Consider the following 25,093-nt stretch of genomic DNA (forward strand, 5'->3'; position numbering starts at 1 on the left):
CATCCCCTCTAAACAAAAAGCAAACTTATCCCGCTGTACACCTATTGTAAGTTTAATACATCCTTTAACAAACAAGACAAATGCAAAAAATACACCCTTTTATTACAATTTATGTGGAGAAAACAGAACATCATTCAAATTTCCACCATGAGATATTGACTGAGTTAACCAGAAAATTCAGAGAGGAGCTCACTATAAAAAGAGAGCTTCTGCACTGATACTGAACTTTTGAAAGGGAATCGGCTGGTTTAAACTGATGGGCCTAAACAGATAAATCTATAACCGGGCCATCTTGTGGATAACAGAATTTTTTATACAGAGATCATTTAGATTATAACAGGCATGCCCCTTAAACCCATTTACAGATTTTTCTAGACCCTAAAACAAAAAGCAGCTTAAGTGTCATAGCAAACTGTAAATTTAAAAAATCCTGCTACTTAACATCATCGGTAAAGGAAACAACAATGTCATGTGCCAAATGAAATAAATTAGCTTACTCAGTAACCCTAATTTAATGTAATATGCAACAATACTGGAGATTGAGACACTTTAATTGTAAATGTGGTTCAAATATTATTCATGGAAATATTAGCAAACATTCAGTAGAGTCATTGAGTAATTGTGAAGAGAGATGAACCTTATTCCTTACATCTATTTATAGCACTGTCTGCTGAATACAACCAGTGTACGATACACGTGTCATTTTACATCAAGCCGGGCAAAGTGTAACAAAGCATCTGAAGTCAAAATATATTACGTTTATGAACCCCCTCGCTATCTGTCTTTATAGGCAACACAATCAAACAGTTCATAAAAATCACTTACAAGTTAATAAGAATAAAATAGAATGTTCTTTACATTTCACGTTGATTAACAGTCTCTCTAAGAGGCATGGTGTCAGGGGCATCGGCTTGATTTCAAACACAATTCTCTAAGCCATAATTCTTTACTATGAATGTAAAGGTGGGTTCAGTTAAGGAATACAATTCTCAAAGTGACTAACAAATCATCACAGGTGTACAGTGAGTAACTCAACTTGGAAATGGACCCTTAGAGGATAAGGTGGCCAAAGAATCTGGGATTTTAAACCGTGTTTTTTCAGTTTTTAGCTGCGTCGGCCTGTCTAGTCCAGTTTTCCTCCTCAATTCCAGAATCATACTCTTCTTCAGTGTCTTTAGCGGCAGCTCTGAAGGGAAGAAAAAGCAAAAAAAGTCGGATTGCAAAATGCCATTAATCTATAACGTCTACATAGAATTCCCAGGATTATCAAACCATCGGATGAAGACTGGAAAAAACATATATTGTGATATATCGTGTGTGCTCTGACCTGATGTATCGAGGTTGTGCTTTTCCCTTAACCACATCGTGGCTCACCTCCACGGCAATGATATCAGAATGTGGCACCTCAAACATTGGATCTAGCAGCAGTTTTTCCTGTTGAGAAATTATGACAAGCTATATTACAAAAGATCATGTTTTTATATCTCTGAGAAAGATAATGCAAACATAATTCATCTTACCATTATGGATCTTAGTCCACGGGCACCAGTTTTACGTTCCAAAGCAAATCTGGCGATGGCTTTCAGGGCATCGGGTGTCACATTAAGATCACACTAATGTAAAGAAACACTTAATGATTCAATATTATGCCATATTTTAATGTATTTTATCTGTTTCTGTTACTAAATACTTCAGAATGGAAAACGAAATGAACCATGTTGTTAAAACTTTATTTGCTAAGAGGGATTTTAGGGCTCTGTACCAAGCATAAAAGAAGTTTAATTTAAGAACAATATTAGTCAATAATGTAGACAGCTAGGAAAGCATGTTGATGTATACGATACCAACCTTGTCCATGCTAAAGAGAGCCTGATACTGTGGCACAACAGCATTGCGGGGCTCCGTAAGGATTCGAACCAGTGTCTCCTCATCCAGACTGTGCAGTGGAACCACGACAGGAAGACGACCTACAAACTCTGGGATCATGCCAAACTCAATCAGGTCTCTGGCCTCCACGAGTTTCAAGAGCCTGTCCTTCTCCTCGATCTCAGCCACAGCATCCATCTCTCCGCCTGTGCTGTTGGCAAGGTCGGCAGCTGCCGCCGCCCTTCGGCCTTGTCCCATGTTAGAAGGCGTTCCGAATCCAAGATACTGGACACAGAAAATGCCGGGTCAAACATCTTCCTTTGCATTTAAAATAGCATTAGATGCAATGGATTTGAGACATCCCTCCATTCTTCAATGTCCATCATGCAATTCAACTGTTTTGCCAAATAGTGAACACTAATGTTATGTTTCTTTATTGCATCACCTAAAAGGAGAATGTACAGGCAAAACAACAAAGAGCCCAAGACTGAGACTTGTGGATCAATACTCGTAACCTGCATTAAGTGAACAGCTCATTCAGCACATTCAAAAAGTGAACTAACTGATAAGATGATGCCTGTACATTAATGTCTATACTTTTTTAAAACCGGCCTAAAATAATGTTCTTTCATTCATGCCCGGTTTCACAGAGATGGCTTAAGACTAGACCCAGAATACAAATGAAAATAACGTGCATTGACATCTTAAAATACACCATTGCCATTGCTTTGTCTAAAGCACACCAGAAAATTGTTTTACAGAGGCATTTTTATAAAAGCGACTTAACTATCCTAATTCCACAAAGGCCTAGTCCTGGCTTAAGGGCTCGAAATCGAAAAACGACCGTCTGTGACCTGATTTCAAACAAACGACTAGTTTGCCGCAGCGAACCAACCAGAACTCTCCAGAAAAGTTTGTGTTGGCTGGTAAACACCCTCGAGCCACCATTGATCCATGGCCATTACATTATAGTTGGGTGTGTTATGTAGCGCCACCCGGTCTGTGGCAAATAACGCGTCATTTTATTTAGCTGATGTCAGATGAGGTCTTCATAAAAAAAAAAAACGATAACATTTGAGCAGCATGGATGCTTTTAAATGTTGTGTTGCAGAGATGGTACAGATGTACCCACACCTCTGTGATCTCCCTTGCCACATCCGCAGAGGCTATTTGCATACGTCATGTAAACCCCGCCTCCAGAAACAAAGGGGTGTTGGATTGTTCGAAACACTATACCATCTCTCAACGTATTCGAGCTTCATTTTACCCCAAAACGCAGACTGAAAACGCAATTCGCCTAGACTATGCCACGACCTTTAAGCTAAGCCTTGTCTGTGAAACTGGGCCATAAAGTTGACCAAGCACACTAATAAATATTTTATTGGTTTTGCCCAAGCTGGCTTGTTGTGTGAATGCAGCCTCTGCTTCTGTAACACACCTTCTCATTCTTTCTTCTGCTGATGATTCGATCGAGACCATTAAACGCTCCAGATGCTACAAACAGAATGTTGGTGGTGTCAACCTGCACAGTTTCTCCCCTCAGCTTCCTTGTGTTCTTCTCAGGAACATTAACAATGGTTCCTTCCAGGAGTTTAAGTAAACCCTATTCAAGGTACAAGAAAAAAACTTCACCACACTGAGACATTTTTTAAACCTTGCCTATATACTCGTTGGCTTTATTCACATATTTAGTCAAATCTGACGTATGTCTGCATAACCCAGGTTTTTACAAATAATGCATTAGTATAGGGCTGGAAGTATATAAAAAAAATCAGATTTATGTAGAAATAATTCTCATCGTACCCAGATGGCCTCTCAAAAAAAGACCAAATTTGAGAATCTGCTACATAGCTTCAAGTCAAGTTTCCCGGACACTGAAAACACAGACCTGCTGAACTCCTTCTCCTCCCACGTCTCTCAACTGATGGATCCCAGGAACACTACCAATTTTGTCCACTTCATCCAAGAAGACAATCCCTGAAAGAATTCCAATCCATTTACAACAGGCCGCCCATAAAAATAAACTATTAAACATCATAGAGCCTGAGAAAATTTCTGGACAAACTCCTCTGGAGTGTATTGTACATGTCACATAACAACACTGTTACCTTGCTGAGCTTTCTCAATTACGTAGTTAGCGTCCTGAAGAAGCTTGGCGATGACTGACTCGATGTCTTCTCCCACGTATCCCGCCTGGGTTAGAGTGGTACAGTCACAGATGGCGAAGGGGACGTCCAGGCATTTGGCCAGCGTTTGGGCCAGAAGTGTTTTCCCTGTAACACAACTCAGGTACGTTTGTCTTGTTCTGCCAGCTATTCACAATCCTCTGCCCATTACACATTACATAATATTTTATAAAATTCTGGTTGATAATGCTTTTTCATTACACAGAATTTCCCCCACATCCAGCATAGACAATTGCGCATATTTAGTGCAGGCCTAGCCCTAAACACTATTTATAAACCAGACATGGATGAGATCTTACACAACATGAAAATTGTCTCTCACCAGAGCCGGTGGGGCCCAGCAGCACAATGTTACTCTTCTCTAGTTTGATGTCAGCGTGTGTGGAGTCCAGCAGTTCTCCTCCTCTCTTCTCTGAAGGTGCCTGTTGGTTCAACTGCTGCTGCATTGAGGCACCCAAAGCGTTTCCATGAGGGCTGATCCCAGCAATCTGCAGAAGTTCTACACAAAATTTAAGCAAAATTAAACTACAACAACAACTTCTTCAAGTAAAGTTTGACATTGATTTAGCATTTTCAAAATTAACAGCAAGTACAGCATTATTGATTTAGAGTTATTTTAGCTTTTTCAACAAACTCAAGGAAGTTTAAGTATTCCCTATGGTAATCAACAGTATTTTACAGACACTCTGGACGGAGGTCGACTTCAATTGAACCTGAAACATGTGTTGCAACATACAGTAAGTCTTACATCATAAAGAATTTTATACTTCATTTATGCAACAACCAGACGTATAAATGACAACGAAAATATGTTTACTAACTGACTAGTTACATTGTGGCACTGTAACTGCTGAGGTCAAACTATTTTAAAGCACACAGCTGCTCTGTTTAAAGGATCTTGTATGAAAAAATAAATATGACGACTGCATAAAATAAAAGGGATGAAAAGTCAAAATGGGTTACTAGGACACGAAGAATACATGCTGGATTTCGTAGTATTACACACATTTTTACATATGCAAACTTGAACACATACACAGTGCAAAATAACAGAACAGGAATTTAAGCAACACAACACAGCGATTAAGAGTTTTGGCATTTGTACACCAAACATAAAATAACCTGAAAAAAAGTTTACATTACACAGTTATTTTAAGAACATAATACAAAAAATACAGATCATGGATATGGACATAGACTTACTTGTAAACCTGTATTCGTCCTCTCGTCGTCTGAGCTCAAGCTCTATAGAGAAAGGAGGACAATCGTGGTGATATCACTACCAAATATCATAGGACAAAAATAAACAAGCCACGACCAATTACATTACCCCAGTTGCAATATTTTTTTTATACTTGTTTATTGTACAAATGCCAAAACCCCAAAAATGAAGTCCATACAAACAGATATTTTATTAAAGCCAAAGGTTAATAATTCATCTATATCAGGAAGATGGAAATGGCACACAAATTAGTTATATTGGCCTTGGAAGAAAATAAATGGGACATTTCTAAAGAGCAGCAATCATTTGCTCACAATGGCATAACTAGTGTAAATAAAATAAAACAAGAAATGTCATTAGCAACCTTTTTCTGTAATAACTAAATGATGTAAATTATTGTGGTGGAATGTTTTTAACGTTTATATATAATTGTTTATATATACATACAATATATATTTATATTTATTGATTTATATACAAATATTCCTACATACCTGCAAATATTTTGTGTATGTGCATACATTACAATGCACAGACATATATTATGTCAACAACACAAACTTTTATTCAGGAATCACGATTAGTCACAATTTATCGTAGCACAACCTATCAAGTCCAATTGACTTCTGAAAAAGGAACTTGCTAAGCAACCATTCACAACACAAGAAAAACCACAGGGAAGTAAAAAAAAAACAATTAAAAAACCTTACCAACTACATAAAAACACCCTGGAAACCACCAAAGCTATACAGTTCTATGTATGGGAAAATGTCACTAAAATATATTTTATTTCAACATTTCATTTACGATAACGAAGTCAATAGGGTTTTGATATCACGTTGTCTAAAGGGCCACACGTCTTTGCCCTTGAATATAATGAAACCTTACATGAAACAAACACCCAGCCAACGTCTTTTTATTCAGCAGTACCAACCTCGAGGTGTGAGAGAGGCCTGTTTCTCCTCCTCCATCTGCTTCTGTCTGGAGCCCGCCGGCATATTGTTGTAGATGCGTTTATAATGATTGTACACTGCCACCGACAGAACCTTCTTAGCGTGATCCTGACCCACAACATACTTATCAAGATAAGCATAGATCTGCGGGATAAAAACAAAACAAAATGAAGGTAACACGCTAACCATGACCAGGGCCACCAGGATGTAAAGTCTTACTGAAGTTATACCTTCTTTGGTGGTGGAGGGGGTTTCTGTTGGAAAGCGAACTTGACGGCCTCTGCAGCAGACTCTGGGTCTTTACTCAAATTCTTCTTGGAGTCGGTTTCCGATAGCACCACAAAAAAGTGGTGACACTTTTCACATTTCACAAAGCGAGTCGATGCTGCCGAAGACAAATAACACCTTGAACACTGCCAAAGGTTTTCATGATATAAAATCCTGCCTGATCCTGTATTCAAGTGCATGTGGCAAGATCCGGCCTCCAAATGAGTGTGTTTAGAATGTCTCATGTATTTCAAGCACAAAAACATGTAAAGTAGAAATAAACCAATTTGTATTACTCCTAAATTACAGGAAGTTTAAATTAATGCCATTAAAATTATTACTTCTATTGCAGAGTTATCTTGCACAAAAAAAGCAAGTTAGTAAATGTAAATAACAATTTTATTTTCTAACCTAAAAAAGCCTCATGCCTAAAAACGTGTTCCAAAAAAATCTCACATAAACACAAACCAAACAAACTTTAAACCATGTTACTAAGTCATGCACCAGCAGAAGCACAACTTGTGTGATTTATATTTAGCGCTGAACAGTTAGTCCAGTGAACCCTCTGGCCTACTTAAACACGCTCAAGGCCAGATGAAACCAGAACTATTTGGAAAGGCTAGTGAAAACTGCAATCACCTTGAGTAATCCCCAGCCGCACATAACAGATAAAATGTCAATGCAGTACTCACAGACAAACGTTTCAACGTGTGTGCACGGATCTCCACATTTAGGGCATCGCAGATGACTTCCTCCTTTGCCCGAGTTTCCAGAACTGCTTTTTTTTCCACTTCCTTCACCAACAGATTTCTTAGAAAGTGAGAAGGGAAAAAATCCATATTGATTTCCTGTATAGCATGACATACTTTGGCAGGTATATTTCTTCCTCCTATTATCCCTGTTGTCTGAAAACACAAGAGTACAGTACAGTTTATCATAACTTAATACCTTGCCACCATCTCCATCTTTGATCCCGTCTTTTGAAGCGTAATACACAGCTGTCTCTGAGAAGGGCCTCATGGGGACCCGGCATGCCACACGGACCTCATGAGCTCCCGGCCGGGTCAGTGACAGTAATTGGACTCTGGAGCCTGATATTCCTAAAATGAAAAAAATAATGTATTTATACAATTTTACACAATATATACAGTGTTGATTTTGAGAGATACTATACCAACATACTAATGCTAATACTTATCTATTAAGTTATACTAGGAAATCAATTTTTCATTTCACAGTTTCAATTTTGACAGAAAAGAAGAAAAACAACTAGCAGGCCAAACGAAGTCAAATGACTACCTAAATTTACAACAAACCATAACAATTGCACCAATGACCCCTTCGTAACCAATTTTATAAATATATAGTCATGCCATAAACATGCATTATTGCTTCACATACGTAACGTTACACAACAATTATAAATTCTTTGTTTCGTTATGATATTTGCTGATTTCTAAAGCACATATATAGCTCTTATTTTAAAGGTAGTCTAGAAAAAGTGGTGTTCTTTTTATTTCCCTTATTATAATTATATCAGTATAACGCTACATGTTAGCCACTTAGCAGTAGTGATAGGCAGTCTAACTAACTAGCCTAACGTAAGTCACAAATATCGTTTACTCTAACTAAGAAAAATATGACACTTCTCTTACCTTTATGGGCTGAATTTAGCAGATTTCTCGCTGCCGAAACACATGTACACGACATGTTTCCGTGTTGTTTGTGTTTTAACCGTTTAAAACGGGTGAATCTGAGGAGCGCTGAAAGGTTAGCGCTAGCTGCTAGCTAAACAACTGAATGCCATTCAATACAGGCCCAAATTTTAAATGTCTTACAAACTGGACGTGTGAACTCAACAACAATCAATCAAACACAATCATATGTAAATATATTGTTCTGTGAGCCGCTATATGCAGCTGATCGATAGACACGACGCTGTCTAAACGAGATACTGTGATAATGAAGTAAACAACTGATAACACTCTCGAGTCATTTAGTGAATCCTTTGAGTCGTAGAATCAAACAGTGAATCATCTGATTCGAAGAATCATTTGAGTCAGTGCGTTTAGGCAGAGGGGTCGGATTTTTTATCAGTTCTATCCTATCAGTTTATGGATTATTAGGTTATGTAAATTAGCCCAGTAGTCTTTGCTGACAGGCGGGTGAACAAGCTCTAAACATAAATTCACGTACACCAATTCTGAGTTGATTCAGTTCACTGCTGAATCAACCGGTCAGCAGAGGTGTTTGAGTGGTCTTAAAGCCGTCGGATATGGGGCTTTTTAACCGCGTCCCAAAACTGTTTTATAACGCACAGGTTATTTCCCTAAAAGTGCATGTTGGTATTAAGGGACATAACTGTATGCGTGTTTATATAAATAATTTACACAATACGCAGAAAAATAAAAGCTAAACCTTAAAAAGTCACAATTATGTTAAATCAAACGCAAATGATGCAAGAAATATATAAATAATAAAAATACCATCGTCCTAATTAAACAGCAACCAAATTATGTTAATTTAAATGCACAATATGCAATAAATAAATAAATCCATCAAACCCTATAGGTCGCATACATTAATAAATGTACACATTTTCTTTCAACAAAAACCTTGCGATCACAAATCATCACGAGCAAATAAAACACATCACAGAACATATAATTATCTGAAGAGTCTAAAGTATTGTTTAAATATTATAACGTTATTGGAAAACGTATTATTGAAAGTGTTTTGTACAGGATTCAATTCACCGCGCATGCGCATGTCAGCCTACGCTTATTGGTGATGAGTGATCACATGACCTTGTGGAGCAGTACGTTGGCTGCGGAAGTTGCTGTCATGTGATTCAGCCTCACGCTCATGCAACAATGTTTCTCCTTGGATGAAAAAAGATAAAAGGTGATTTTATTTAAACAATAAACCTAGCGATATTCAATCTGTCGTTTAGAAAATGACATCCTCATTTACATCGCTGTTTAGCGTTAGTAAACGTTTACTTTCAGTTTAGCACAGGCTAATGCTTTGTTTTTAAACATATTTTGATCTTTCTAAGTAATAGTTTAATAGTTTCTGACATATCACAGTTTTATGTTGTGTTTAAATCGCGGGAATTATCATTACAATGTCTTTGTGTACTGATTGAATTTTTATGATCATTCTTCTCGTTGTGATATGAGTGTTAATATTACAGAATAACATAAACAACATGGACACATTAATATCTGAAATTTGATCGAATAAGCATATTATTCTGTTTTGTTTTATTTATGCAGTCATTCACACAATCATTTTGTGTTCCAGTCACATGTTTGTGTGTTGTGAAATGCATGAAGAGAGTCCAAATCAATCTACTCTTTCCCCTTGTTTCTTAGACCCTACGTATTGATTTGATAAGGTCAGTTATTTTGTGATCAATTGTATTTATTTACTACTGTAACATTTGTATTTCAGAAATGGAGGAGATAAGAGTATCTCCTGATTATAACTGGTTCAGAAGCACCGTACCTCTCAAAAGAGTAAGTCAGTCTCTAACGTAAACCATCCTTATACAATTATTTCAATATAAAATTGTATTAATAATGACATAAATGAACCTCCTTGATTTACACACAGCAGTCCTTTAATATGGAAACACTCGACTCTTAAGTCATTTTTATATGACACTGATGTGTTCGGTTATTGTCTGTTTGTCTTAGATAATAGTGGATGATGATGACAGTAAAGTCTGGTCGTTGTATGACGCTGGGCCCAAAAGTATCAGGTGTCCCATCATCTTCCTCCCGCCGGTGAGCGGGACAGCAGAGGTTTTCTTTCAGCAGGTGTTGGCTCTCTCTGGATGGGGCTACCGCGTCATCTCGGTATGTTCTGACAGCTTTACTCTGTCGGTTATTATTATTTTACATATAGTAATTTACTACCTGCATACATTTTCCAAGTTTATCATCATTATGAAAAGCTCTTCTGAATATAAAGACGCTTGTTGCAGGTTTAAATCTAAGAGTTTGTGGTAAGGCATTATAAGGCTTGAAATACAATTGAAGTGTTGACTGGAGAATTTGAATATTAACATATTTTTCACTTTATTAATATTTTTTTTGTTTTATTCTGTAATTATTTAATAATTATTATTTTAGAATAGAATAGTTTTATTATTATTGTACAGCTGTATAATGTAATTTAAGATCTCTTTGAACACATAATGACAAATGTTCATATACACAGTGAACGTATATTTACATAGTATAACAGACTAGACATATAACATATAAATGATCTTAATAAGGATGAACACATTTTGAAAGAAGAGTACATGTTGGATTAAGTGAAACTGCTCTGATCGAAGTCTAAAACATCAAGTAAAAAGTTATAAGTATAAAAACTAAATAGAATGCAATAAAATGTATATAAATAACATTTTAAAGCTTAAAGTTCACCCGACAATGAAAATTCTGTCATCATTTACTCACCTTCAAGTTGTTCCAAATCTGCATACAATTCTTTGTTCTGATGAACACAAAAAAAGGTATTTGGAAGAATGCTTAGAACAAGACAGATTTTACCCCCTATGGTCTATCGTAGTAAGAAAAAATACAATGTTAGTCAAAAGTGCCCCAGAACTGTTTGCTTTATTACATTCTTCAAATTGTCAAAGAAATTTAAACAGATTTGGAACAACTCGAGTTGAGTAAATTATTACAGAATGATGTAGGTGAAGTATCCTTTTAAAAACAGGACCATATTGGAAATAAGTCCATCACTCTCTGCCATCTGTGAATATGAATAACATTGGGTTTCATGTCTAAAAAAGCTCCAAAAGCACATTGTTGTTTGATTATATTAACTTACTAGCTCTTTAACTTTAGCTCTTTATTCTTTTCTGTTTTCCAGCTCCAGTATCCTGTCTACTGGGATCTGCTGGAATTTTGTGATGGATTTAGGAAGCTTTTAGACCACTTACAACTAGACAAGGTACGTATTGATCATTTAATTAGACTAGTGTGGAATAACTCTCTTTAAATGCTTTTCTCTTGGTCTGTGCAGGTGCATTTGTTTGGCGCGTCTCTCGGAGGTTTTCTCGCTCAGAAGTTCGCAGAGGTCACACATAAATCTCCAAGAGTGCACTCTCTGATCCTGTGTAATTCATTCAGTGACACATCGATCTTTAACCAAACATGGACGGCGAACAGGTGAAGACAATTTGCTTGTCAGTGTCAAGTGTCCATCCTTGTAAACGTTTCATTCTTGAGAAATATCTTTCTTAGCTTTTGGCTGATGCCTGCGTTCATGCTGAAGAAGATCCTTCTCGGTAATTTTGCCAATGGACCTGTGGACCCAAAAATGGCAGATGCAATCGACTTCATGGTTGACAGAGTGGGTACTTCTGCTTTTTTTGAAAATATAGTATATGCAGCATAATATATTCTAAATATATACAGTGGTGTGAAAAGTATTTGCCCCCTTCCGGATTTTATGTTTTTTTGCTTATTTGTCATCCTTAAATGATACTGATCATCAAAGAAAATGTGTATGTTACTCAAAGAAAACAATAGTACATAGAGTTATGCAAAATGCAGTTTTTAAATGATGGCTTTATTTATTGAGGTAAAAATCAATCCAAACATTTCTGACCCTATGTGAAAGAGTAATTGCCCCCCTTGATAATTCATGATCTAACTGTGATGAATTGAATAACTGAGTTAAATTTCACCAGCCAAATTCAAGCCTAACTACTGCCAGACCTGTTGAATCAAGAAATCACTTAAGTAGAATCTGTCTGACAAACTGAAGTAGTCTAAACGATCTCAAATAGCAACACATCATAACACGATCTACAGAAATTCGAGAACAGATGAGAAACAAAGAAATTGAAATGTATCAGTCTAGAAATGATTACAAAGCCATTTCAAAGGCTCTGGGAGTCTTTCGAACCACAGTTTGAGCCATTATCCACAAATGGAGAAAGCATGGAACAGTGGTTAACCGTCCCAGGAGTGGCCGGCCTTCCAAAATTACTCCAAGAGCTCAATGACGACCCGTCCAGAAGGACATAAAAGATCTCAGAACAACATCTAAAGAAATTCAGGCCTGTCTTGCTTCAGTTAAGGTCAGTGTTCATAAATCTAGAATAAGAAAGAGACTCTACAAAAATGGCATCCATGGGAGAGTTCCGAGGCTATAACCACTGCTGACCAAATAGAACACAAAGGCTCGTCTCACATTTGCTAAAAAAACATCTTGATGATCCCAAAACTTTTGGCGTATATTCTGTGGACTAATGAGACAGAACTGAAGGTTGAACTTTTTGGAAGGTGTGTGTCCCTTTACATCTGGCCTAAAACTATCACAGTATTCATAAAAAGAACATCATACCAACAGTCAAACATGGTGGAGGTAGTGTGATGGTGTGGGGCTGCTTTGCAGCTTCAGGACCTCGTCGACTGGCCATAATTGATGGAACCAAGAATTCTGCGCCCAACCAGAAATTCCAAAAAGAGAATGTTTGATCTTAAGCTTAAACGCATTTGGGTTATACAGCAGGACAATGATCTAAAACACAACAGCAATTCAACCTTTGAATGGCTTAAAAAATCTAAATAAAGGTTTTTGAGTGGTCTAGTCAAAGTTTGGACTTAAATCCAATTGAAATGCTGTGGCATGACCTTAAAGGGTGTTCATGCTGGAAGACCCTCCAATGTGGCTGAATTAAAACAATTCTGTAAAGAAGAGTGGGCCAAAATTCCTCCACAGCTATGTGAAAGACTTTCGCAAACGCTTGATTTAAGTTTTTGCCACCAAGGGTGGCACAAGTAGTTATAAGGTTTAGGGGGCAATTACTTTTTCACATAGGGTCAGAAATGTCTGGATTGTTATTTACCTTAATAAATAAAACCATCGTTTAAAAACTGTATTTTCTATTTCCTCTGGTTTTCTTTGTGTAATATTAAAATTTGTTTGAAGATCTGGATCATTTAGGCAGAACAAATATGCAAAAAAATCAGGATTGGGGTAAATACTTTTTCACACCACTGTATATATAATATACATAATATGGCATGCCGTTCAGGAAGATAAAGTTTTTATAAAAGGATTTGTTGAATATATTGAATGATACATCTAAACAACCACAAATTAAAACACAAGATGGCACTTTGATGACGGCAGTTTCATTCCATATATTCACACTTTCATTCAATATATTCACACACATTTCATTAAATTTAATTGCATTCTATTTTAGTTTCATATATTCATGTTTAAATCCACATATTCATAATTTAATATATTCTAGTTTCATTCCATATATTCAACCAATCATACAGAATTATAAATACTTAAATTTCCTTAACGGCTTCCCATAATATATAAATATATATATATTTTTTTCTTCTGGTTGTTTTTTTTATTTTGATATTTAACCGCCCAGTTCAATGAGTGAAGTCTGTTGATTTGTGCTTCAGCTGGAGAGTCTGAACCAGAGTGACCTCGCTTCTCGGCTCACGCTCAACTGCCAGAACTCGTACGTGGAGCCACACAAGATAAAGGATGTTGCTATCACCATAATAGATGTACGTTTCTCGCCTTTTCAGGCTTTGCAATGTTTTTATATTATGCATGCTCTTCATCATTTTCATTTTACAATGTTAATTTACTTTATAACAATGCAATTAACAATACAAAAATTAAAAATAATATATTTGACCACTGAGAAGTGTGAACTATGCCTTTAACCCCTTGTACCTACTTCCCCTACTCGTCGCAGGTTTTTGATCAGAGCGCCCTGTCGCACGAGGCAAAGGAAGAAATGTATAAACTGTACCCCAATGCCAGAAGAGCTCACCTCAAAACAGGAGGAAACTTTCCCTATCTGTGCAGAAGCGCAGAGGTTAACTTGTACATACAAGTGAGTCTAAAACTATAAAATAACAGGACGAAACAATTGTGTACACTTTCTGGTTGTCAGGGGTTACATATATATAATAAAAACATTTATATAAAATAATGAATAATCAATCTTTGTTATAACTCTGTAGATACATATGCGTCAGTTTCACGGGACACGTTATGCGGCGATCAGTCCAGAGATGGTGAGTACAGAAGAGCTGGAGGTCCAGAGGACAAACCTGAGCAACAACAGCACAGGAAGTGATGATGACTCTTAAACCGACCCACAAACTCCTGCTGTCCTCTTTTGACCTGATTCACGTTCAGACATCATGTGCTTTCCTTTTCTACAACCTTGTACTTGATTCAATGTGAATTGACTTTGAAGAGACTATTTTTACTTTATGGAAAATAAATATTTTGATATACGTATTATGGGTGTAAATAAGTCAAAGAACAGCAAGTTGTTATAGAATGCCATATTTTGACCTGGTTGCCTTACACAACACAAAACACGCAGCTTTGTTTAACAAAGCACTTTTTACTCTCGGAACGTTCTTGCTTTTCTGCCTTCTGGACTTTTCTGTATTTTTGTTGAGACGGTCTGTTTACATGTTGCCAATGTGTCATTTTCTGTGTCATGCACTGATATAAACATAAAGAAAATCTTTCAACTTTCCTAAATGATATAACTGGAGTTCCTGGTTTGGAAGGAATTCTTTATAAAACGTGTCATTAGTTTGCTGAAGTAAAGCTGTTTAACCACAAATAAATGAAGCATTGTAATCATTGGTACAGATTTACACTACAAAAGTTTTTTTTCTTCACATGGACTTAGACTACGTAGGCTGCAATGATATACACAAATATGTTGCTTTACGTAAACCTTTAGAAAGTTGAGCTTAGTCAGTTTGGTGTACATTCATGTGCTGGGTTTAATACACCAAAAAAGAGAGCAGACCTTCATTTAAATCTAATCTTTTAAAAAAAGAAGTCATATGTGTCTTGTCATATTCAGTATTATTAACTGATTACAAAGTATAACAAATGTGAGAATTACACATTAAAGCACAGATTTTAGACCGTCAATTCCTCTATTGCTCACAAATATATTACACACAGTACATTGTACTTGACTGAGTAACTAGTTACACCCAACACTGATCATATTTACTTAAAGGATACAGTACATTTTTCTTGTATTTTCATACACCAATATTAACTTTTTATAATACCCGTTTTAGTTCACCATTGAACTTCCTGTTAAGCAACAGTTTCTTGCTTTTACAGGTGGGAAATATCTTTCTAAAAAAAACAACAGTCAGAGAAATATATTATTATTTCATTCATTCTTTCATTCATTTACTCTTTGTAGTGTACTATACAAAATTAACAACCGTTCGTTCATCCATCCATTCACTACCGTATTCATTCATCATTCATTAACAACTGTTTTTTATTCATTCAAAATGGTAGATTTATGTGAGATGTTTCTATAAGAGTTTATAAGAGAATAATTGAAATTCAGCTCTGCAAATGTTAGAGTGAATACAGTAGTAATGGTGCTGCAGTGACCCTTCAAGGTTTTAACCAGTAAAATCCTCTTCACATCATCGTCATCATCATTGTTTTTCATTACGCGGGCTTTGTTTTCAAACTCCTGATTGTTCCTTTGGGCAAATACAGACATTTCACATTGCATTTGCCCTTCACATTGTGCAGCACTTTTTAGCAGAAGCTGGATCTGAATTAGCCTGCTGTCGTACATTCTCTGTTCGAATATGAAGACGGGAACAGAAAATAAATAAAACAGGACAATAAGACATTGTGTGTTTAGACAGTGAAAGTGTTCATATGAATACTCACTCTGTATTTTCAAAACTCAACTTTTGAAAATTTGGTGCCATGCATTCTGGGATTTCTTTATTCCTGAACATCACATGTAACCCTGCACTATGTGCCATGCTTTATTTTACAGCCTCATGTTTTATAAAACATAATGTACATTATAATGTCTGCTCATAGACATACAAGAATGATATCAAATACATAATGATAATGTAAGAATTATATATGAAATGAATTCAAATCATGACATCACCTGCCAGATCGGTCCTTCCGATCCCGATCAGACCTTCATACAATCCTTTAATGGGGTTTTCTCCAGCGGTGAGCACACCGTGCAGCCAGATCAACAGCATTCTGTGCCCATGATCCTTGTAGCTTTTCGTACCTTTCAAAGTTCAGATTTCATTATTACTACAGCACAGATCTATAACCTGCTGTACAATGCACTGAACATACTGAAGGGCTGCACTCACAAAAACAATAAAACACAGGTGAAATAAATGATCTGCTTTAATACTACAATGTATTTTGGGACCCGGTGGGTTTGCATTGCATTGTAAACAAGCAAATCTTGATTTTTTTTACTTCAAGTACAGTTCAAGGTTTTTCATAGTGTGATACGACCGTAAATTAGTCTGCCGACCCTGGCATTGCAAACGTTTAACAGCCTCATCTTTCGCAAATAGCTCATTAGTATACAAATAAGAAAGTATATTTTTGTGAAGTCTTTTGACTTTTTTCTATACATACTACTCAGAACATACTTTTTATTCTTCTCAGAAAGACATTGGGGTAAACTAGCTGTGTACTCAAAGTTTACTACTCTTAATGTATTCCTAAAAGTACACTATATAAAAATGCATTGACTATGTTTTTAATTTTATAAAGCAGCACTCTTTGGTAACATTGTCATGTGCTTTTTACCGTAATCTTTATTAAATATCTGTCATTAACACTTCATTTATATTATATATTATAATACTTAACTTAATCTGAGTTTTATATAAACCAAAAAAAGCGGTGGGTCCCTATTCGCATACTATCCGTCCTAAACATTTTGGGGGGCAAATGAGTTGTAATGTAACTCGCACCTGTCCACTGATGTTCTATTGCTCGTATATGTGCTTCTGAGAACTTCCAGTGTTTGGCCAGAGTTTTCCACTCTCCTGGTCTTAAATACTTTGTGGCCAGTTTCCACAAGACAGAGCGGATGTGATGTGTTTCCTGCTGATGGTCCTGCTTAAAGCTGAGACTTGTTCCCACCAGACACTCACAGTCACTGTTCACATTCTCCTGCACGTAGCGAAAAAATATCACAAAGTGGATGATCGCTCATTATAGTGACAGAAGACAAGTATTTATATTTGAGAATTTATCTTTTTGAACACATTCTACCTTTTCCCATTGGTAAAATCGGTCAGCTTTGATAATCATGTCAACGATGTTCACATAGGTGCCTCGTGAAGCAACGTCTAGTGAAGTCTTTCCCTGCTGTAAAATACACAGCAAATGTCTTGTGTTAGGCAGACATGGATTCAAAAACGGAAAAAAAACAGCGTAAGGTAACAGCAAACTTTGTCGGTCAGATTGAGGTTGATTCCAGAAATGAGGATCATTTCAGCGATGATGTGCCGTCCGTGTTCAGCCGCTATGTGCAGAGCAGTCTGCAGCCGCTGTGGGCAAAATTATGATTTGAAATGGGAATTTCATTTTTACTTTTATTATTACGGTCTAAATAAGGAAAACAATTCCAGACACAAGAACATCACATGTGAGAATGCATTAGGTGCTGATCATGAATATTGCAGGAACATAACTCTGTAAGAAGGTCCATACTCACGTTGTCAGAGATGTCCAGGTCGCACCCCGCATCAATAAGAACCTTGACTATTTCTGTAGAGTTATTGAGAACAGCCAGATGTAGAGCTGATGTGTGTTGCTAGTGAGGAATTATGTATCAGTTTATGAGCATTACGGTGAATTAAAAGATCAATGACCATGACTGGTCCAAAGATCTTATTTCCTAAAGCTCCAAGTCTTGGATCAGGTTTAATCGTGTTTTACTAGAGCTCACTTCAAATCGCTCTGTCATGAAAATGAAGTTTTTCTTAGTTGCATTTTAGTAGATTCAACAGAAGCTCTCCTCACAAAGACACTACAGTAGTGGTTAGGGTCCCCCCAAGAGGGATCCAGGGGGGCCACAGTTTTGTAGCTTTTAATAAAATATAGAAATTAATCGTACATTTTGTTCAATCATACATCAGAACTGATATTACAGTACTGTATATTTGAATGTGTTTTTGGTTTGATTAAAATTCTAAATTTAAGATTTTATGTATTTTTTGGGGGGACCACAAACTAATGCAAACTACACAAAGGGGGGGGCCTTTCAACGAAAATGTTTAAGAACCACTGCAATACAGCACCCAACATAGATCTGTATTGAAAGAGATGTAGAATGATAAACAGTAAGTAGAGTATTTCAACTTATTATAACATCTGTCCTTCTGAAACCTTGTATCTCCATATTTTGTAAAATTTTACCATAAACATAATTATTAGTCACCCTTTATGTTTGTCACTGGGTTCTGCAAATATTTGCCCAACAAAAAGTATTACAAAGAGCTTGTCAGCTTTGAGTAATTAATCATTTCACAAGCAGGCTCTTTTGTTCATTTCATGAAAAACAGTGAATTTGGACATCTAAGGATTTAGAAGAACAGCGGCAATATATACAAATTTGTCACCACATTAATGAGTGGTGTTTAATTTTTCACATTTACATTTCTGTTCAATAAAACATAGTATCAAACCTGACCAAGCTTCATTGCCATGACTTTCTAATAAAGGTTTAGTACTCACAGTGTCGACTAAATCCAGGTTTATCCCAGCCTGAACCAGCAGTCTGATCTCTCTGTCTGAACTGTTCTGGGCCACCAGATGAAGGGCTGTCCCGTTCTTCTAGAAAAACAAACATATTTACTTCAATGATTCACTGATAAATAAAAAACAAGTCGCACTATAGTTGACACTATTAATATAGCACTACACAATAAATCAAAGATTTTACAGCATGGAATTCATTTTCGGATGTAAGTGTTGGTTGCATTGTAATGTTTCTTTTCTGTTGTGTCAGTTCTTACAGAAGTTGCTAGTGTTATGTGTAAATATTCTCAATAAAGAGCAGCTGAATGTGTACTAACGTTGGTGAGTTCATTGATATTGCAGCCAGACTCCAGCAGTAATCTAAGACACTCATAATGTCCTCCTTCAGCTGCCAAATGCAAAGCTGTCGAACCATCCTGAGAAAACATCAATACCTTACAATACGCTTCCATGCATTATAATCTAGTGAAGTAAAAACAAAAAAGTACAGCTAAATATATATAATAAATAACTTTTAATAATAACTTTTTCCTTTAAATTCTTTTTTTCTTCTCTAAAAATTGCTTGAATGTAACTCCTAACCACAGCTTCATTAAGTATTCGCAGAAACACAAATATGCAAATTAGCCCCGCCCCCTAAATGGCACTCAGCAGTTCTGAAAGTGAAACTGAGAGCTGACACAGAAGTGCAGCGATCCTTTTAGCATGAATCTATGTGTCATCTTTGCATATTTATGCCTCAAACCGCTGATCCAAAGGGGTCAAATGAGTTGATGTGATTTATTACAAGTTTATGACGTCATTAACCGGAGCGGTTTCATTTTCTTTAACTGTCTATGGTAAACTCCAGATTTTGGGGGAAAATACTCAGCAATGGTTTAAAATTATAAATTGGCACATGGTTTGTCTGAAACATATTAAAAACCCCACATAAACATATAAACAACATTACAAATTAGATTTTCACCACAGGGGGTCTTTAAAAAATACTTCACTACTGTCTTCCACTGCTGATACCTCATAGGTGGATCGATTCAAGATAAAGAAGGATTGCCTGACTTACAATGTTCTTTTCATCGATCTTCTCCCCTGTCTCCACAATCTTCTGGAGGACCTCGCTGTGACCATGCTTAGCTGCCAGATGCAAAGCCGTGTTCTCCTCCTGAAGTTCATAAACATAAACTATGAGTCGATCTAAAGATCTTTTTGGTGAGAATCTTACAGTCTTGATCTGAGCCCTGCATTGATCTGGCTCTCGGTCTTGGGGGATCTGGTATTAGTCTGGATCTCAACTTTAAATGGTGTAGTCGTGGTCTGAGTCTTAGGGAATCTGGTTTTGGCTCTGAATGTTTGCGATCAGATCTTTATTCCAATAATGATTGGCAGACCACTCACAACGACAAGTTTTCATTCGGGTTATATAAGGACAATAACAAACCCTGAGATTGACTTTAGCTTCAGTGTCGGCGTGTTTTGTTTCTAGCTGTTAAGCAGCATGAGGGTGTAATTAGCACACGTTGGGGGGCATCTGTGTGTGTCTGTGCATCTTGCCGTCTTACCTTGTCCTTGAGGTCGTGTGCACAGCCCATACCAATGAGAAACTCCACCACTTCCAGGTGCCCGTGTTCTGCGGCCAAATGAAACGCAGTCTTGCCTGACTGATACACAAGGTCAGATAAACACGATTTAGAACAACACACACCTTACAGCTCAAAACTTAACTTTATACTCATTCTCAAATACATATAAGACTTATTTTATGGCTTTTTTGTCATGTTCGGTGCGTGATAGCCTATGCATTAATTGTACGGAAAATGATGACAGTATGTTGTAAGTTTACGTTTTCTTCTAACGTGTGTAAAAATCTTGTTATCAACAACCATCAGAAATAATTCCTGAACTTTTTGCAACAAGAAACCATTTTGTCTGTTAAGTCAATAAAAGTCTTCCTTCAGAGGAGAGAATGTTTAACCGGGTACAGTATTTGTACAGGCATTGTGTAAACGCAAGGAGACGTTGTCGGCCTTGCGTGAAAAGATAATAACCTTCTACCAACTAATGCTGTAGTGAATTGATATACAAACACTTGCGCTCTCAGGGAGACTCTTACATCCTATTATATATTATTCCATTCCATTTTCTACCGCTTATCCGAACTACCTCGGGTCACGGGGAGCCTGTGCCTATCTCAGGAGTCATCGGGCATCAAGGCAGGATACACCCTGGATGGAGTGCCAACCCATCGCAGGGCTATTATATATTATATTCTTTTATATTATGAATTTATCACACTTAGTGTATCAAGTTGTCATTCAAGACTCAAGAACCGCCCAGGCGATGTGTTTTCAGTATTTTGGGTTATGCAGTGAAAATAGGCAAAGGAGTGAAATATAAATATTGATCAAATTACTGAGATATGTATAAAAAAATTATAATAATATTAAGGACAAGGTCAGCAGTGTCAATGGTGATATTAATAATAATCATTTTTTTCCCTTCAACAAACTCTTGAGGATTTCAAACAGGCAGCTCGAATTGTGATTTGAAATCTGCTAACTTTGAACTTTTTCCATTTCCCAAAAGTGCGATTCTCACCTTGTCCACTTTATTAAGCTGAACGTCTTCCAGATCTTCCATGATGTACTCCATGATGCTGATGTGACCCCTCTGAGAAGCACAATGCAGCAGATTCAAGCCGTCCTGAGGACACAACCAAACAGAGAAATGTTCACCCCGCTCAAGCCTTGAACATCCAAGGCAATATATACTCACATCTATCATTCGTATGGATTAGTGGTTATGCATTAAAGGATTTTCTTTAAGTGCACACTCAACCTTAAATGACTGTAAGATCACCCACGAGTATATCTTTCGTTTTGTGAGATACTGTATGTAACTCTTGTTAAGGATTGTTATCCGTGCACTCTTACTTTGTTTTCACAGGTGAGCTTCGCCCCAGTTGAAACAAGGATTTTCAGGATTGACAGGTGACCAAACCACACGGCCAGCAGCAGAGCATTCATACCGAACTGCAAAACAGACACGACCACATCTCATGTGTACACAGTCATACAAGCCCTGTACAGGTATTGGCCTAAGTGACTTTTCGCAGTTCTTAGACAACACTTACATTGAGGTAAAGTTAACACACAATATTGAGCAGCTTTGTATGTTACGAGCACAAAGAAGTATTTTAATTGACGGCAAATGTAAACGACTGACTATATTATTGTTTTATTATTTTTTATTATTACATTTTGGATTCTCTTAAACTGTATATTCAACTTAACTCAACTTTATTTATATAGCGCATTTGACAATTTGCATTGTTACAAAGCAGCTGTTCATATTCATATAAATGAATGCATAGCTTTGAAGCCTCGAGCAGTTTTAAAGGAGTAGCTCTTTTCAAAATGATAATTCTGTCATCATTTACTCGCCCTCTTGTCATTTCAAACCTGTATGACTTTCTTCTGCAGAACACAAAAGATATTTTGAAGAATGTTGTTGACAGCCCCCCATTCACTTGCATTGGTTAAAATAGAAGTGAATTGGGGCCCGTGCTGTTCTGTTACCAACATTTTTCAAAATATCTACTTTTGTGTTCTGAAGAAGAAAAAAAGAACATTGATTGAAATGACAAGAGGGTGAGTAAATGTTGACAGATTTTCACTTTGATGGCGAACTACTTCTTTAAGAGCACATTATTACACAGCTATTATGGCTTAAATCAAAATAAACCAATTAAAGTTTGATTGATATTAATTGGAATGCAAAATAAAAAACATGATTTAAAAAAAAATCTCAATTTGGAACCAAACTCTGCAAATGTTGCTCTCTAGTACGTTTCTCTTATAGGAACAGTTTACCTAAAAGTAAAACAATCTGTCATCGTTTAAACACCTTCCTGTCTCGAACTTGTTCTTTAAAAAATGACAAATATTTGCAACCAATTCGTTTAAAAATGGGACTCGAGGGTGAGTAGAAATCACACGCTTAATCTTTAAAGGGATTGTTTATCCAACAAACCAAATTTTGTTATCGGTCACTCACCCTCAAGTTGTTCCAAACATTGTGTAAATCTCTTTGTTTTGTTGAACACAAAAGAAAATATTTTGATGAATGTTTGTAACCAAACAGTTCTGGGGCACCATTGAGAACCATTTTCTTACTAAGCATTCTTCCAAAAGTCTTTCTTTGTGTTCATCAAAACAACAAAATTTTAAACAAAGTTATCCAATTTAAGGGTGAGTACACAATGACAGAATATTCAAATTTGGGTGAACTGTCCCTTTAAGGACAAAGGTCAGCAGAGGCCAGATTCAAAGCATACAACACGTACGCTGTCCATATCATCAACCTCCGTGTCGTGGTCCAGCAGGAGTCGCAATGCCTGCTCACTGCCGGCTCCAGCTGCCCAGTGCAGGGCCTTACGGTCCATCTAAAACAGTTATGAAAGAAAATAATGGAAAAATGTTACATTGGGTCAAATAAGGTTCATATCCCGTCATGTGTGTTTCCGTTACTCGACTGGAAAAACAAGGCATTCCAGACAGAGAAACTGGACGGCAACAGAACTTCCTGTGACACACTTAATGGAAAGTTCAGCGTTTGCTTTTCTTAGTTTGTCACAAATCAAATGCTTGAAACTGTATCATCTGTGCTCATTTTAAACACACCGCTGCATTTACAGACATGTTGTATTTCTTATAATTCTTGTAGACTTTTATCTTTGTGCTAGCGTTCCGTAAGAAGCGTCAGTCCGGTGATCTGACGGTGTTGTTTATGTCCATTGGTGTTGCATTTGCTGTATCTCACCTTATTTTTGACTTTGATGTCCATCCCTCTTTCGATAAGCTCCTGCATTTTGTCAGTGTCATTTCTTTTTGCAGCATCATGAAACTCCTTCTCTGAGCGCAGCACTACAAAAAAACAAAACACACAGAATAACAAACACTAGACAGAATAATGATGCCCACCTGCAACTTTATACTGAAATGTTCATGTCTTAGACAATAAAATCTATACATTACTTTCTTTTAATGACTGTTATCAATATTTGGTCATACATATTTATATTCTTTTAAGGATTCTTGTAAACAGGCTTTTGTTTTTTTGGTTAACTCTGAGGTTTTAGTTATATACAGTACATTTAAAGGGGGTGGCTTTATTCTGACAAACAACACAAAATTGTACACAAACAAACACAAGAATATAAATACTTAGTTGGTATATAGACCAATACAGTCTATATAGTCATTCTACAGCAACCACATACAGAAGCCACATCACATAATGCAATGAGACGATAAAAGCATCTATTGCGCAACGTCCAAGCCGAAATAAAACAATACAAATGATTTCACATTTCTGTGTTTCAACTCACATATATCGTCTTCGGACACCAGCCCGTCCTCCATCGCTGTCTCATATATTTCTACATTTGATGTTGTGATGTGAGGCTGTGATCTCAAGTCTGCCGCTTTGGGAAATCACGAATGAAACCGGGAGAAGCGAGAGAAGGCTTGCCTCATGAATATTAATGAACGCTTTGACGTCACTTGGTTACCATCCTATGGTGAAGACTTTGAATATAAATATTAATGAGATCAGCTGCCATTGGATGTTGCTTGGTAGTCCTCCAATGGCGAAAGGTTAGACGTGAATATTAAAAAATTAGGTGATTCGAAGCCTTCGTGTTCTTTGTGGACACGCCCCCTCTGTCTAAACCGGTTTTATACGTGTAAAAATGTTACGAATCTCAAATTTAAGTAAGTCTGGCTGATATCATGCACTGATAGTGTATTTCTGTTAATTTTTTCTGACATTTTATTGTTTGTTATACATGTTTATTTTATAGCCTTGTATTTGTTCCTGTTTTTCGCTTCTATTTATGAGCTATATCATCTTTTCATTTTCAATCTTTTCAGAATAATTGAATTCATTACTCTGTGTCATCAGACTTTATTCAGACACCT

General features: G+C 36.7%; 3 protein-coding genes across 4 annotated transcripts; 1 reads left to right on the forward strand and 2 right to left on the reverse strand.

The window, feature by feature from the left end:
* Positions 1-81: 81 nt before the first annotated feature.
* clpxa (caseinolytic mitochondrial matrix peptidase chaperone subunit Xa) lies at positions 82-8,493 on the reverse strand. Of its 2 annotated transcripts, XM_056754056.1 has the most exons (14): positions 8,150-8,493; positions 7,443-7,594; positions 7,187-7,304; positions 6,458-6,612; positions 6,209-6,371; positions 5,256-5,297; positions 4,375-4,551; positions 3,975-4,139; positions 3,755-3,843; positions 3,305-3,469; positions 1,849-2,151; positions 1,521-1,613; positions 1,328-1,434; positions 82-1,186 (listed from the first exon to the last, which is right to left on the reverse strand). In XM_056754056.1, the coding sequence occupies exons 1-14, from the start codon at positions 8,202-8,204 to the stop codon at positions 1,099-1,101; spliced, it is 1,872 nt and encodes a 623-aa protein (XP_056610034.1). In that variant the 5' UTR covers positions 8,205-8,493; the 3' UTR covers positions 82-1,098. The 2 variants fall into 2 exon arrangements, with proteins under 2 accessions (XP_056610034.1, XP_056610044.1); XM_056754066.1 differs by lacking the exon at positions 5,256-5,297.
* Positions 8,494-9,304: 811 nt separating this feature from the next.
* Positions 9,305-15,170, forward strand: spg21 (SPG21 abhydrolase domain containing, maspardin). The gene is made up of 9 exons (XM_056752902.1): positions 9,305-9,398; positions 9,951-10,015; positions 10,196-10,357; positions 11,388-11,468; positions 11,541-11,686; positions 11,762-11,870; positions 13,958-14,065; positions 14,260-14,400; positions 14,531-15,170. Exons 2-9 carry the CDS (start codon positions 9,953-9,955, stop codon positions 14,657-14,659), a joined length of 939 nt encoding a protein of 312 aa, XP_056608880.1. The 5' UTR covers positions 9,305-9,398; positions 9,951-9,952; the 3' UTR covers positions 14,660-15,170.
* Positions 15,171-15,384: 214 nt separating this feature from the next.
* ankdd1a (ankyrin repeat and death domain containing 1A) lies at positions 15,385-24,640 on the reverse strand. Its single transcript, XM_056752888.1, has 15 exons — positions 24,502-24,640; positions 23,934-24,037; positions 23,458-23,556; positions 22,046-22,144; positions 21,711-21,815; positions 20,675-20,773; positions 20,179-20,277; positions 19,433-19,531; positions 19,092-19,190; positions 18,070-18,168; positions 17,804-17,902; positions 17,625-17,720; positions 17,321-17,522; positions 16,483-16,614; positions 15,385-16,152 (listed from the first exon to the last, which is right to left on the reverse strand). The coding sequence occupies exons 1-15, from the start codon at positions 24,533-24,535 to the stop codon at positions 16,091-16,093; spliced, it is 1,527 nt and encodes a 508-aa protein (XP_056608866.1). The 5' UTR covers positions 24,536-24,640; the 3' UTR covers positions 15,385-16,090.
* Positions 24,641-25,093: the final 453 nt, after the last annotated feature.

The sequence above is a fragment of the Triplophysa dalaica genome, chromosome 1 (assembly GCF_015846415.1).
Source record: "Triplophysa dalaica isolate WHDGS20190420 chromosome 1, ASM1584641v1, whole genome shotgun sequence".
NCBI classification, from domain to species: Eukaryota; Metazoa; Chordata; class Actinopteri; order Cypriniformes; family Nemacheilidae; genus Triplophysa; species Triplophysa dalaica.

Bases quoted from the DNA above. Each gene is read 5' to 3' on its own strand.
- spg21 (XM_056752902.1), top strand. From the start codon at position 9,953: ATGGAGGAGATAAGAGTATCTCCTGATTATAACTGGTTCAGAAGCACC. The intron at 11,871-13,957 runs GTGGGTACTTCT...TTTGTGCTTCAG, and splicing joins TCGACTTCATGGTTGACAGA to CTGGAGAGTCTGAACCAGAG. The intron at 14,066-14,259 runs GTACGTTTCTCG...TACTCGTCGCAG, and splicing joins TTGCTATCACCATAATAGAT to GTTTTTGATCAGAGCGCCCT.
- clpxa (XM_056754056.1), bottom strand. From the start codon at position 8,204: ATGTCGTGTACATGTGTTTCGGCAGCGAGAAATCTGCTAAATTCAGCC. The intron at 7,305-7,442 runs GTATTAAGTTAT...TCACTTTCTAAG, and splicing joins AAGATGGAGATGGTGGCAAG to AAATCTGTTGGTGAAGGAAG. The intron at 3,470-3,754 runs GTCTGTGTTTTC...TACCTTGAATAG, and splicing joins GAGGAGAAGGAGTTCAGCAG to GGTTTACTTAAACTCCTGGA.
- ankdd1a (XM_056752888.1), bottom strand. From the start codon at position 24,535: ATGGAGGACGGGCTGGTGTCCGAAGACGATATAT. The intron at 20,278-20,674 runs GTAAGACGGCAA...TATGAACTTCAG, and splicing joins CACACGACCTCAAGGACAAG to GAGGAGAACACGGCTTTGCA. The intron at 17,523-17,624 runs GTAGAATGTGTT...CGCTACGTGCAG, and splicing joins GATTTTACCAATGGGAAAAG to GAGAATGTGAACAGTGACTG.